The following is a 14,661-nucleotide window of genomic DNA, read 5'->3' as shown; positions in this document are numbered from 1 at the left end:
GTGGTTGGTACACGCTTCTCACCTGGGAGACCCTGGTTCAATCCCCGTTCTCTGAAATATGTGAGTTTGGTTGGTGGTAACCATACCGGACAGGTGGGATTTCCTCCGGATACTCCGGCCCACCATAAATCAAAAGACATCTACAAAACTGAAAATCCTTTCAGTAATACCTAACAAGCTAGAAATTGAAGCTTTATATTTAATGTCGTTGTTTTTGTTGTGTTGTTGTTGTTTTCTTGTTATATTTTACCGACTTTGTTACATACGCAAAATATTACATCCACGCTATATTGTTTAAGCACACGTTCTGAAGTTTTTAAATCTTATTCAAATTATTAAAATACTTTTAAATAATATGCAAAATAATTTGCCGATTAATATCAAAATACTGTAATTTGAACCCCTCTCTAGCCGCCCAAAATCTCATGGTAAATGTTTGCCGTCACAAATTTTAACGATATTAAAACCCTGAAAACACTCGACAGTCTTCTGCAAAAAACAAGACAATAATTTAAACTTCAAAACTCTTTTAAATAATGAAACCCCATTGAATAATATATTGAAAAGTATGTTATCTCAAAATCAAATACGACGAGATTCACTTTGTAAAATAACACATAACTGAGTGTACAAATATAGCAACAAATGTAAGGAAAATATTTTTTAGAACTTATTGAAATGATGGCATAAATGAAACAAGTGGAACTACGATAACTTAGTCCGATCTACGTTTTTAAGCTTATTGTTTACATTCTTTGGCTTTTTTTCAAATGTCAATATATGTAACTACTTAAAAATCTTAAGAATGTTTTTAAAATACTTAATTATTTTTTAAGTATGAAAAACAGTTGAACAAAAAACATCTGACGTCGTCGGTATTTGTACCAGTGTCGTCAGGATTCGTAACCGTATGCGTTACCACTGCGCCACGCTAACTTTCATGACCTGTTGCGAAACATATAGTATAGCTTTTGCCAAGAAAAGAATTGTTTTTCGAACGAAATTTGTTTTATTGTAAGAACGTTTTTTGCACTAGAAATAGACTTAGGAAAATTAACTAAAATGGTCTTAGAACAATTCTGAGAACAAAATCTTTGAAAAAAAATCTAAGTGAAACATTGTAACAGTTAGACAACTCTATGTGAAACATCTTTCGTCTGCCAACATCCTACTGCACCCGGGCATTTTTACCCCTTCAAAAACATGCAACCAACTGCGAGATGTCTTTCTGATTTGCGGTAATATAGTTCATTTGCTAAAGCCAATGAACTAAAAATCACATTGGTCGACTGATTTTGAATCGGTTTAATATTAACACAAGACGCTGGTATTGCATTCGTCGATAAAAACGTAGTCATTTGCCCTTGTCTATAAATCAGACCCCTTTAAGACGATTGCTGTTATTGTAAAGATCTGTTGATTGTCAGCCTACCCAAAAGTTCTTTATGGCAGCATAGTATACATACAATTACGTCTCAATATAATAAAGGAACGAATGTCCAAACTGTCAAATAACGTAGGAACAAATGTGCGAGTTGTCGAAACAGCGTAGGAACGAATGTCCTAATGTCAAAATTAGCGTAGGAACAATTGTCTGTGAGAACGAATTATCGTGTTTGGTGTATGCTTACTTTCCATTAATACATTAATATAATGGATTATGACTTATACATGTTATGGTAAGTTAGTTAGTGTTTTAGCAAAAATAAATCGTGGTTTTGAAGTACTACGGCCCAGATGACTGGACAATATTAAAGACGCTTAGTAGTGCCGCACTGTGAACAATAGGAATTGGGGGGGGGCAGATATGTTTCGAGACATTACAAACCCTCCGATGATGTCTCTTATCTGATCAGTATGATCAGTATCGCGTAGACACTTAGCATACACATTCACGGCGGAACATTCAAGCCAAAACGTGGGTCTTTTTCGTGCATTAATTCCACTTATACTGATTGGAAAAGGCGGGAAATAATGGTGGAGTCACTATGAGCATATGAGCCGCGTACTTGGGGAACTTGGCTTATTGAATGCACGTAAAATGTCGTTCCATCTTGGCCTGTTTTATAAAAATGTTCGTTTAAAAAAGTCTCTTCTAAACGAAAAACCAGTTTAGGCCGATATTGTATAAACAGCCCGTGAAAACTAAATATGTACATCAAGATAAGTATCTTTTCGTAAAACATTAAATCTAAGAAATATAAAATATAAGGGCTCTATGCCATAAAAGTGACTACATGTATTATTGTGCTAATGAGCCCGAAGTGGGTTTCTCTGTACCAAACAGTGTAACGGTAGTCCACGATTTTAACTGCATACACTGCGTTAATCATACGGATAACATAGAAAAGCTGTTGACAAGAAATAAGACTGAGAAATAAGACTAAATGAAGGTTACAATTAACGGTAACTTCGATTTCACAATTTTTTGATAATAATCGTTTTGTTTTATCCGCCATAAAGATATACGCTCCTTTTGAGTTATGTGTAAACTGTAGAAGTAATTAACGTTATCATTCGAATACTTCAGCAAATATTCGAAAACGATTTCAATTCACCTTATGAATTTACTTTTCCCGCCCAAGTTTGTTTTCTACATTATGAATATAAAGACATTTTGCGTCAGTAGTTTGTTACCGCCATAGTTAATTTTAAAAATAGCATTAACTATGTTTGTTACCGGCATAGTAAATGTGATCCATACCCTTAACTAATAATCAGTGGCGTAGCTGCTAGTAGGCACAGCGGGCCCGGGCTTACAATTGTTTTTTGAAACATGAAAAAAAAAAGCTTCAACTTCGAAAAACGCATTGAAATGTTTACCCTGAGTAGGGGTGAGCTGTTAGAAATCTGCATTTCATATAGACATAATCCTCAGACAATCGATTCTGGTCGTTTTCAAAGGACATATATTCCAATTATCAACTCTACTTTTTTCTATGTGCATAGATTCTAGCTCGCTTCTTTTCACGTGACTTGTTGTTACAAGTTTTCTTATCTTATTATTTGTCTAGATAAGCTTTAGATCTCACCACAGGCGTTATAGGATTTCAAAAAAATTCCAGGGGGATATATTTATGTATCATATCCGGGCATACAGCTAAAATCAAAGTACTGACAGTACTGGTGTGACGATGCTTTTGAGAGGATGGATATAAAAGCATCAAGTTAAGTTTATCTACATCACCACAATCACCACAATTGTGTATGTTGGTACGAAAAAAAATTTGGTACACAAATTTTGCGGAAAAAAAATTGGGTATGAAAACAAATTTGGGTACGAAAAAAATATTTTGGAACAAAAAAATTGGGACCGAAAAAAATTTGGGTACGAACAAAAAATTGGAGATGAAAAAAAATTGCGTACGAAAAAATAATTGGGTACGAAAAAAAATTGGGTATGAAAAATTTAAGGTACGGAAAAAAAATTGGGGGAACGGGAAAGTAGTACCTGTGGGGAACTTGACCCACACTCGCGCATTTTCGGCCCTTTCCGTCAAACATCAGATAAGTTCCTCGAAGGCAATAGTATGAATACACATTTCGGAAGCGGTAATGCGGTCCTACCTACGCTCTTCAAACTGTAAGCGAAATATGTACACAAGTCTGTCAGGATTGATTGAATTAAAGAAGAAAATCGTGTATTCATGTAAGTTGTTTGAAGAAATGTGCAGAAAATATATTAAACAAGAGCTGTGTTTGTGAAACACAATGCCCCCTGTTGCGCAGCTTTGAAGCTTTGAAGCCATATATTTTACCTTTGACCTTGAAGGATGACCTTGACCTTTCACCACTCAAAATGTGAAGCTCCATGACATACACATGCATGCTGAATATGGAGTTGCTATCTTCAATATTGCAAAATTTGACCTTTGACCTTGATCTTGAAGGACGACCTTGACCTTTCACCAATCAATATGTGCAGCTCTATGAGATACGCATGCACGCCAATATTGAAAAAGTTATGGCCAATGTTAAATTTTTCGGACAGACAGACAGACGCTTTATATTTGAAATTTGACCTTGAAAGATGACCTTCACCTTCACCTTTCACAACTGAAAATGAGCAGCTCCATGAGATGCACATGTATGCCAAATATGAAGTTGCTATGTTTAACATTAAAAAAGTTATGGCCATTAAAGTTTTCGGACGGACGGACGGACTGACACACTGACTGACTGACAGTTCAACTGATATAGGCCACCCTACCGGGGGCATAAAAAGCAATGGCGATATTTTTCTCAGCCACATAATTGTTAATAGTTTTATATCACAAAATGAAAGTGAAAGTAGAACTGTCAAAAATGACAACCTGTCAACGTGTTGTTTTTGCTGGCACGAGAGGGCGATTACACTCAATGTGTTCACATTTTGACCATAGGCTTTGTCAATGACCTTTATAGTATGGGTAGCTTTGATATTATTTATTGCTATCATGTAACTGCATGATTGTGTATACGTTTACAATACACAAAGCATAAATAATGATATAAATTTACTGATTGAGCTTATAATAATCTGAGAACTATAGCCAGGTCAATTAAGGACTTAAAATACAATTTTGTGTCCTGATTTCATGAAGAAATGACCATGCATGTCCTAGATTTCAAATTAAAGGCCCTGGTGTGACACATTGGTAGCATTACCGTTAAACTGTTACGAGGCTTATGAAATTAGTTTTATTGAACTATCTAAGGAAATCTAAATCACGCACTGATTTTTCTTGTTTTAATACAGTCATAGATCAGTTGTGGCCTCTGGGTAATGACCAATTTTTGCTTACTTGTCACAGCCTTAAAACTTTCCACACGTCTATAATAGCAAATATGGATTAAGGTGATCTTCAATGGTACATTTAAACTTTAGCTCTGTTACAAGAGTGTTGGTAAAGTCCAGTCACATATTTAAATCTAGGCCATGTCAAAATCAAAGTGTCAAAGACAAATGAAAGATGCGTTCATTAATTATTGTCCAGTTGTTTACTACTGCTGTAAGTTTTTATATAATATGACCGATGGACATCATGTGAGAGAAAATTCACATTATCATTGTATATCAGGGTTAGCAGCCTTTTAGATAACAAAGTATGCTAGTTTTCAATGTCGCTTCTGGGGATCAAACCCGTAGGGCTTTTAGGAAGATTCTGAAATGTTCGATCCCTCGAGAGCAACCAAACCAAAAATTAAGTCAAATATTGCCGACTCGGTTTTTTGAGTCGGTTCATGAGGGATAATGGAGCGTGATCATTGTCGGCTCTGGTACTACTTACATGTACCCCGGGTACTCTTAAGTATACTTACATGTACCCTGGGTACTCTAAGTATACTTACATGTACCCCAGGTACGGTAAATAAACGTAATTGTACTCGGTTCATATTAGACTGTACCCGAGTTGTATTCGCGCCCAAAATCCGATGTCGTTAAAAACGCGCAACCGATTATCTTAAACACAATTCTCTTCAAAAAACACTGCATCAACATGCTTTTTGAGTATGTGTATCGATAATATAGAGGCCATTCCACAGAAAATTGACCTAAATGTGTATATATAATTATTACAAAAAATAGTCGACAACGACTGATTTAGGGTTAAATTTCCCGGGTACATTTTAGTATATTTACCGCACCCGGGATACATGTAAGTATACTTAAGAGTACCCGGGGTACATGTACGTAGTACCCGAGCCGACAATGAACAATCGAGCGATACTGGAAGGTGCAACATCTCTCACGCCCCCTAGCATCGCCTTTGGCAGTATTCAATTCTCAACAGGAAAGTGCTGGAGTCATTCATCCCAAGGGACAGAAAAACAATTGATTAATGTTCGAAATTAATAATTTGATTAATGACAATTCTATTATTTGAGCCAGGTCACAGGAAAAGCGCAGTCAAATCAGTATCCAATTAAATTATTTGTTATTGTCAGAAAAACGCTTTTAAGCAAACAGCTTTCAAGCGATTGCAGGCTGATCTAGATCCAAACTGGCCACAATCGCCTTAATGTCTCTTTTACTGTGACACAGTTCATTTAACTTGAAAATGATAAAAAGTACTAACACTAAGAAAGAGTACAAACCAGTAAAGAGTTTGAAATCAATGTTGAATTTCAGGACAGCTTGGTGATCTGCAAATCCCCGATGAAATGTTGATATCGGGTATCATAGTCATTCAATAAGTCGCAAAATGCTCGAATACAATTTATTAAGCAGAATGTGACTTATATTGATAACTAAAAATACCAGTATGCCAGTCTTGCCGTGTCAAGCAGTTACGATCCAGAAAGTCCTTCATTAACATCGAGTATATATCCTTCGAATTCCAACTATTGTTGTCATAAGCGGAGATTTAGTGAATAAATAATTCATATATCCTAAATGACAGCTTCTAAATAGCGAAACAAGCCAATTTATGCAGTAAGAAAGTTTTGAATCGAGACTCTCATTGGGGCGGCCATTGTTGAATGATGAAACACGAACGACAACTCTGCTAGGAGAATGTAATCAATGACGAGCAATCTCCTACGCAGTGGCGAATGCAAAAGGGAAGTAACTGAAAAATCGAGTTATCTCAATCGGACTGGCTCGGTCTTTTACATAGGTCGCCATTGTGAATTTTTTTTTTGATGGTTATCATACCTTGGACGATGCTGTTCCAGCATCGTCAAAAATGCTAACTACGCCCCTGCCTATGCTGCATTAAATCTATCTTCCAAAATAATTGTTCCGTATTACACACTAACTCATCTGCAATAATTCTATCTATTATAATTCAATTATTAATAAATGCATTTTGTAATAGCTGTATAACATTTTGGAATGTTCGGTATTTACAACTTTGGATTGCATGCCTGAACTCATTATGATCATGACAACTTTGAATTGCATGCCTGAACTCATTATGATCATGACAACTTTGAATTGCATGCCTGAACTCATTATGATCATGACAGGGAACACAATATGAGCCCTATGGCTACAATTCACATATTTTGTTTCTATATTATTAATGTATTAATATTATTCTACAAAGATTTTGTTATATGCGTCATCTAGTAAGCAAAACTAAACACAAGTTCGCGGTTTTTGTTGAAATACCTTTTTTATATTTACAAGACTTATATACTTTATATTGTGATTGTAGAATTGATTTTGATTGTGCTTTTCATTTACTCATTGTTCCATTGTAACAAAGAAGATATTTATTTTTTCTCATCTCATTTATTACATATAGCACATTAAAAAAAGGCAAGCATACACATGTCATTGAAAACTTCTCCCAATTCAAACTTACTTACAGATGGGGTAACACAATTTATCAAAATACAATACTTTCACTCGTAAATCATATAACACATGAATAATTGTTAATAATGTACTAACATCTTACTGAAATACCTGAAATATTTCCCACATGGCACCTTGTCAGAGAGAACTGCGTGTATGGATTAAAATAATTGGTGTAATTTATCAAATTTAGAAGAGAAATGTATGGAGCATATCCTTCATGTGAGAAATAGTCTATCCAGGAAGAAAAAAATGAATTTGAAATAAAAAAGAAATAACCGTACATTCATGAAGGCAACAATTACGATACATATTCAAAACAATGACCTTAAATGCGAGCTTCATTTTAGTTTAATGTTAGTCTAATATAATTTTCGAGATATGCCCCGGACAAATTTGAACATAAAAATTAAAAAAAAAAGTTATAACTGGACAATAATAAATGCAGAATTTATTATTTCTTGTGAACTGCACATCCCTTTCACGAGATCGTTGTACCTGTGAATTCGGAAGTTGACATCGTTCATAGTTCATAAGATATGTCTCGGACAAACAATAAGCATAACATTTACCAGAGAACAGATCTAAAAATAGGGAGGTAAAAGTAATGACTATTGTGAATTTTGGAAATCTCTTTACCTTGTACAGTTTTCGTGATATGTTCCATACAAACTATAAAGGTAAATATTACCATGAGACGAACACACACACAAGTTTTTAAGCAAGAGTTATCCTCTTAAGCGCAGCACTTCATTTTAAATGGATATATTTACCTATGCAGACTTATGTTGATTACTTACAAAAGAAATATGCCCAAATATTACATATAACAATAAGGGCAACGACTCTCAAAATGTGGAAATGAGAGTTATGGTTATTATACTGCACTTCATATATATGAAACCTTTTTACATATAAAGTTTTAAGTTTATACCTTTTTTATAGTTCTCCAGATATGCATATAAATAAGCTGTTATTTCACTCAATGTTTGCTATCTTCTATATAGTATCTATGAAGTTTTATGTTTATACCTACTATTATGTACACGTATAAGATGTGCTATTGGCAATTTTTTTTCATAACAGTAAAATATTAAAGGATACATTAAGGTAACAGTGTGCTGCACAAACCCTCAGTGGTATCTATTGTGTATCTATTGTGAACTTCAAAGTGAATACCTGTAACAGTATTCAAGCTATGCATAATTCAGGCATTATTTATTTGCCAAACTTGCTTGATCACGCGTTTAAACACGTGAATTTTACTAAAAAAAATCTGGAAATTTCCGGAACAACGTTCACCAAATAAGGTTCCGACAATTGTTGGTTGCATAATATACCCACTTATTTTCCTTCTTTGTCTGTAGAAACAAGTCGAGAGACATGGTAGAATGTAGGCCCATGTTTTATATTCTTTTGATCTACAGGAAAATAGCGGCATTTTGGGCTAACGTAGTAAATATACACATTATTAAGCTGGTTGGGCACAATTTCTTAATCTGACTGTGCATAAACAATGGCTTGAAACTGATGATAAGTTTTATGACGATAAACCCAGAGAGCTGTATACTTTAAAAACAAATACAAATGCGGATGACAAACAATTGAACTGATAAGACGTTTACATTTTGCAACTAGTCACCTGTCTTATTAATAGAATTTCCCAGTTACATCACACACACACACACATGTAAAAAATCAATGGTTTAAGTAAACTCTTATGTCTTTCAAGCACTACGGCAACACTAAAAAAAAACTTTTAAAAAGATACAAATGACACTAGAAGCATTAAATAACAAGGAATAAAACCCCACATAAAATATACAAGAACAGATAAACCATAAACAAGATATAAATGGCAATATTTAAACAAACGTAATAAGAAATATTAAAAAATATTTTGTTTTGCTGTTTACATAGTTTACTAAAATAGTCTTCCGCTTGGGATCACTGTCAGAGTAGAGGTGATAAAATAGTAAATCATTCAGAAACTTAGCGATATTAGAGGACTGACTGCTGACGTACCGTCTTGTTATAGTTATTGGCTTTTTTCTTGTTTATACCCGTACCCAATGGTTGATAATCTTTTAAAGTACTATATTGTTGTAGTTTTTTTTTATTTTCAGAAAGGAGACCCACTTATCAATATTCGACATTACTTTTCAAATGCTTTCGTCAAGTCATACATGTAAACAATCAATACACTTTATTATAGATCAACCTAATGCTACAAGTGATATACGAACATTAATAGTATTACAACTAAATATTGTGCATAATAAACATATTTATTTACAAAAAAAACTGATTATAAAATCAAGATGTGTAAAAAATTTGGCTTTAATGGGTATAATATATTTTTTGATATTTCTAAGTTTTAATCTTGTTACCTATTTTTTATTACATACATGGCATATATTCGAATGCGGCCTAGTAGTGGTAGAAGTAGTAGTAGAACTCACATGATGTTTTATGTGGTCATTAATATGTTTTCAATCAGGCATATTCTTATTGTCAAAGTTCATAAACATGTTAACGGCAATTTCGACTCTAACAGTGTTACCGTATTGCTGACACTAACCTTTCCCAAAACATTACCTGTCCATCTCTTTCATGTGTATATTCACTGTAACTGTTTTCTTGAATCCATCGAAGCATTTCCAACGGCATCTTGTTGTGTGGGACGTGTTCAAGCATAACAATCACTAAACACACCCGGTCCTGTCTTGAGTATATGCTTTCCATTCGCGCCATGTTGAATTCGTACATGCAACACTTGCTTCTCAAGAAGGCTTCTGATAAAATGACGATTGTCTTTCTGCTGCTTTGGATAGCTTGAATTATGTTATCCGATATGGCATTGCCCGGCAGAAAGTGTCGCTGATGAAGACACAAAGAAACATTTTCCGTCTCAAGTTTTGGAATAATTTCATCTAAAATAAATCTGATATTGTCCTCTGCGTATGAAATAAACGCATTAAATCTGTAGTTTTCTATAACCGTGTAGTCCGGCAATCTACGGTAACCGAAGAACCTTTTCCTAGACATAAAAAGCAGGTATCGGAGTTTCCAGCGATGTCGGTATATCACACCTCCCATAACTGTAGCCAGTGCTGAAGATATCCCGATACAGCACATGACGATTATCAGTGTGTACGATCTGCAGTTAGCATCTAGGTGGCTGATGTTATTCCTGAACCATGCACAATCCATAATCTTACCATCTGACAATTGAAAAACATACAATTCAAAACCTTTCATGTTTCTCTGATGTCCATATAGCCAGTTTAGAAAGTCTAGGTTTTCGCACGAATAATCGAGCGTGTTGTTTCGTAGATCAATTCCGAAAGTAGAATTTCTTTTTTTGGCCTTTATTTCCAGTCCTATTCGGAGATTTCCGGCAATAGTGTGAATAGAATTAACGTGTAGATCTATGTTTAACAAGTTTGTTAACGAGGATTGCATAATATCCAGAGTGCCGATATTATTGTAGCTAAGATCTAGATTTGTTAAATTTGTTAATGGCGCAAACGTCGAAGTATGCAAATTTGTAATGCCGTTCGCAGATAAATTAAGACTTTTTAATGATATTAAATATGCAAATATATTTGATCTCACACTGTCCGATAACTGGTCTCCAAGGTAGTTTTGGTCGAGTCGCAGGATTTGTAACGAAGAATAGTTTAAAGATTTGTCACCCACTTGCATAATGTAACAACGAGAAATATTGAACACTTCAATGTTCGGAAATGGTCCATAATAACCGGTAAATATGTTAAAGACGTTGTTCGATAAATCAAAAAACTTAACTGCATTCGCATTTGGCGTGATATTATAATGGATCTCTAAATCGTAAATGAAATTTCCCTCATGAAAATCTTAAAACTCTAAATGTAGTGGGAAAATAGTTTCAAGGGATATGATCCTCCCATAAGCATGTATATAATTACATGATTTATTCGAGGCTAGTTCCATGAGAAATGTTTCTTGCATATAGGGACATCTAGAATTCATTCTCGCTTCACACGCTTGATTTCCCTCGTCAGTGTCTTCAGCAACATATCTTGAAGGGTTGTAAGCGCAATGCAGCGATCCGGCAAACAGTCTTCGGACATTTACAACACATGATGTCTGTAATAAGTAGGGTGCGAATGTGAATTTATTTTCAGACACATCGATGGTAGTTAACGATTTAGGAAGCAAGATAAACGCATTTGTCTCGAATACCGTTAGTCTATTGCCTGCAAGGACTCTTTCCTCTATACTGGTATTCCAAAGGTAACAAAGATCTTGCTTAAATAGTTCAGTTCCAAGCCCAAACGTGTTATAGAGATATGAAATATTAACACTTCGGATATTTGTTAATTGAAGTCCGTAGGATATATTTTCCATTGAAATAAATCCAAGCTTTCGGTTGCACGATAAATCTAATACTTCTAAATGATGAAGATGTTCGAAAGCCCCTGCTGAAATACTTCTTACGGAAGAAGCTGAGATGTTCAGTTTCATGATTGATAACAACTGTTTAAATGTCGAGTTTGATATATGGGATATGTTACAGTGACTGTAGAAAGACAATCCTGACACACTCAATTCTTTCAACCTATTTGTGTGTTTACCAATGTCAAAGTCGTCGCTCAGACCATCTAGTTTTAACGTTTGTAGTTTACTTAGGTCAGAAAGATTCGGATACCTAGGTATAACCGTTTCTCCGACTGGAAGTCCATTAAAAATCAATGTTCTAAGAGATTTTGGCAAAAATGCAGCAGGCCACTCAGTTTGGGAGGCGTTCAGATCATTTCTAGATAAATCTAATATCTCTAAATTGGTGAAGTTCTGAAAACTGTGTTTTTTAATTTCGCTAATTTGATTGAAGTTCAGATCAAGTTCATACAAACGTTCACATCCTTTTAGTTCTGTGGCGTTAAAATTCCCAAAATTATTCCTACCGGCTTTCAGGGTGACATTTATTTTTGTAGAAGTATTGCCTATGACAGAACATAGTTCTGTAATTTTTGAAATTTCTCTTCCTTCACAATTCATAACCAGACCTTGTATATCCGTAAAACAATCACATTTATTCTGTGGCCCACATACATATGTTTCAGACACTGCTTCGTATATTCCAAATAATAACAAGCACACGACCGCTATGTGAAGTCTTTCCATATTTTTCTTTTAAACTACTAACCTTGTTTGCGCTTTAAATGACATGTTTGGAGATAAGAGTCATAAATGCATGTTAGATATGGTTTTAAAGTGTTTAAAAGGTGAATTGAATGATTGATTACAAAATAAATCGCTTATCAAATTGGTTGATGCACCGGAATTAAAATAAATTACACATTCTAAATGAAATTGTACAAAAGCAAAATCACGTAACAACATGCTTTCGAAATTAAGCTTTCAATATGCATCACATTTTATACATAAAAAAACTAATTTATTCGTTACAACTTAGCAAATTGTTTCAATATTTCATTTAGTACTAAATTTCTTCATACCGGTATATACTGCGCGTGCATATTTTTGTTTATTTTCAAATATGCAGCACACGAATACAAGAGAATTAAGGTAAAGCCTTTAAAAACGAACAGCGATCTAGGTTATTTTGAGGATAACGATCTTATCAAAGTGTGGACATATAAGAGTAGCGACCGATAACTAGATTAATATTTGAACATGTTAAAGAAATACAATCCGTTCTGCAGTTAAATTAGAAACAACACGTAATTAAAAGCGTATTAAATATTTAAAGCCAATTGAAAACGAAACCGGAAGAACAGTTATCTGTGTATTTATTGTTTCAATGCTGTAACTTTGTAGTTTTAAACGAAAACATACGACAGAGCCGGTCAGGTCGTCCATAAATCGTCCCGCTGCAAATATAACGGCCTAGAACCTATGACCGGTTATAGAATTCCGGTCTAGTTTGGTCGTAGGTAATTGTTTATGATGCTTATTCTATTGTTTTCACTATTTTTTTAAATCCGCTATCCGTACGCTTATTTTCATTCATCAAATTACACAAATTATGTCGTTGCCCGAGTGACAGATTTTATGTGAAGTAACAAACCAGTTAAAAATATTTAAAAAAAACAACAACAACAGTTTAATAAAAAGGCATCGATGAAATGGAAACACATTGTCAACCATATAGTCTAATTAACTGAAGAATACACATTGAAATAAAGCTGATGTAATATTTGATTATTATTGCTATCTTGCGTTTTGCTAAATGTGAATAAAGTGATAAATTCAGAATAAAAACTCCTTCAATGTTTTGGAGACACCAAATCTTACCTTTTTGTCAAACATCCTTACGGGTTCATGTTAAATAAATAATAAGTTCGCAAATCGTCTTTGTACCATTTGCAGTATGATGTCAAGTGGAGCCAATTATGATATTCCGATTGAAAATGAGTTTCTCGTTTTACAGCATTCGAATTATGACTTCACATCAACACTGAGTGTATTTACTACCCTACCGGTGCGTTTTTCTTTTACATATATTACATTAATTACTTAAGGCCACGACTTTTATATTTCTTGGTTTACAAAACCGCCGACCCTAATTTTTGGAAAATGGGAAAAAAAATAAAATCGGAAAATCGTCTTTTTTTATATATTTTATTCCCGACCGCACTGAAAAACGAGCGAAACGAGAAAAAAAAACGATCCGGTTTGAGAACGGTTGCGAATAAAATCAAGTAAGTACAATCAACGATTGGTTCACATATATTGAGGGGATCGGGATATTTTTCAATGCGACACAGTATGTACCAGTCCTTTTATGGGCACTTCTCAAAATTTATTTATTTACAGACAATAGGAAAATCAGCGTCAGTAAAATGTCGACCGCATCAAAATTTATTTCCGAGTCTGTGACGCAACTATATTGTTTAACATGTTTATTATATTAAACAAACCCGATATTATAGTAGATAAAAAAGTATTACCGTGCAATTTGATAATTAGTATAAATAATCCAATAAAACACTGCCGTATTTACGATATATATGTTTAGGAATTTTGTAAACACGTCCGCCATAGTTTATAGGAACTGTACAGAAAGTTTGGAAATCGGAACAAATCGGTATATCTCGGAAAATCATTGATAAATGTATTTGTCGTTTTAATGCTTAGAGCCGAGTAATTTCGGCAAATCGGAACTCAACTTGCGTAAAATACTAGCTCAATTAACCGTTAAACTCCGCCTCCGTTCTCTGCAAAAGATTCGAAGGCGGAGCTATGCACGTGCTATTATTAAATTGGAGGATTGCAATTGAGAAACAATCGCACGATTGGTTCGGCATGTTGATTGCTAGACAAAGGAAGCCAATTTTGCCGGCGCGAAATTTGTCGCTTTATTGCTT

The 14,661-nt window shown here is 34.4% G+C and overlaps 2 protein-coding genes across 2 annotated transcripts; both read right to left on the bottom strand.

Moving 5' to 3' along the window:
• Window positions 1–7,214: 7,214 nt before the first annotated feature.
• Window positions 7,215–11,142, bottom strand: LOC127851631 (toll-like receptor 4). The gene has a single exon (XM_052385455.1). The coding sequence runs from the start codon at window positions 10,991–10,993 to the stop codon at window positions 9,845–9,847; it is 1,149 nt and encodes a 382-aa protein (XP_052241415.1). The 5' UTR covers window positions 10,994–11,142; the 3' UTR covers window positions 7,215–9,844.
• On the bottom strand, window positions 11,021–12,475 carry LOC127851630 (toll-like receptor 4). The gene has a single exon (XM_052385454.1). The coding sequence runs from the start codon at window positions 12,452–12,454 to the stop codon at window positions 11,165–11,167; it is 1,290 nt and encodes a 429-aa protein (XP_052241414.1). The 5' UTR covers window positions 12,455–12,475; the 3' UTR covers window positions 11,021–11,164.
• Window positions 12,476–14,661: the final 2,186 nt, after the last annotated feature.

This window comes from Dreissena polymorpha, chromosome 11 (assembly GCF_020536995.1).
Source record: "Dreissena polymorpha isolate Duluth1 chromosome 11, UMN_Dpol_1.0, whole genome shotgun sequence".
Taxonomy (NCBI): Eukaryota; Metazoa; Mollusca; class Bivalvia; order Myida; family Dreissenidae; genus Dreissena; species Dreissena polymorpha.
The sequence above is the reverse complement of the archived record's forward strand: the minus strand, read 5'-3'. Positions and strand labels throughout refer to the sequence as shown.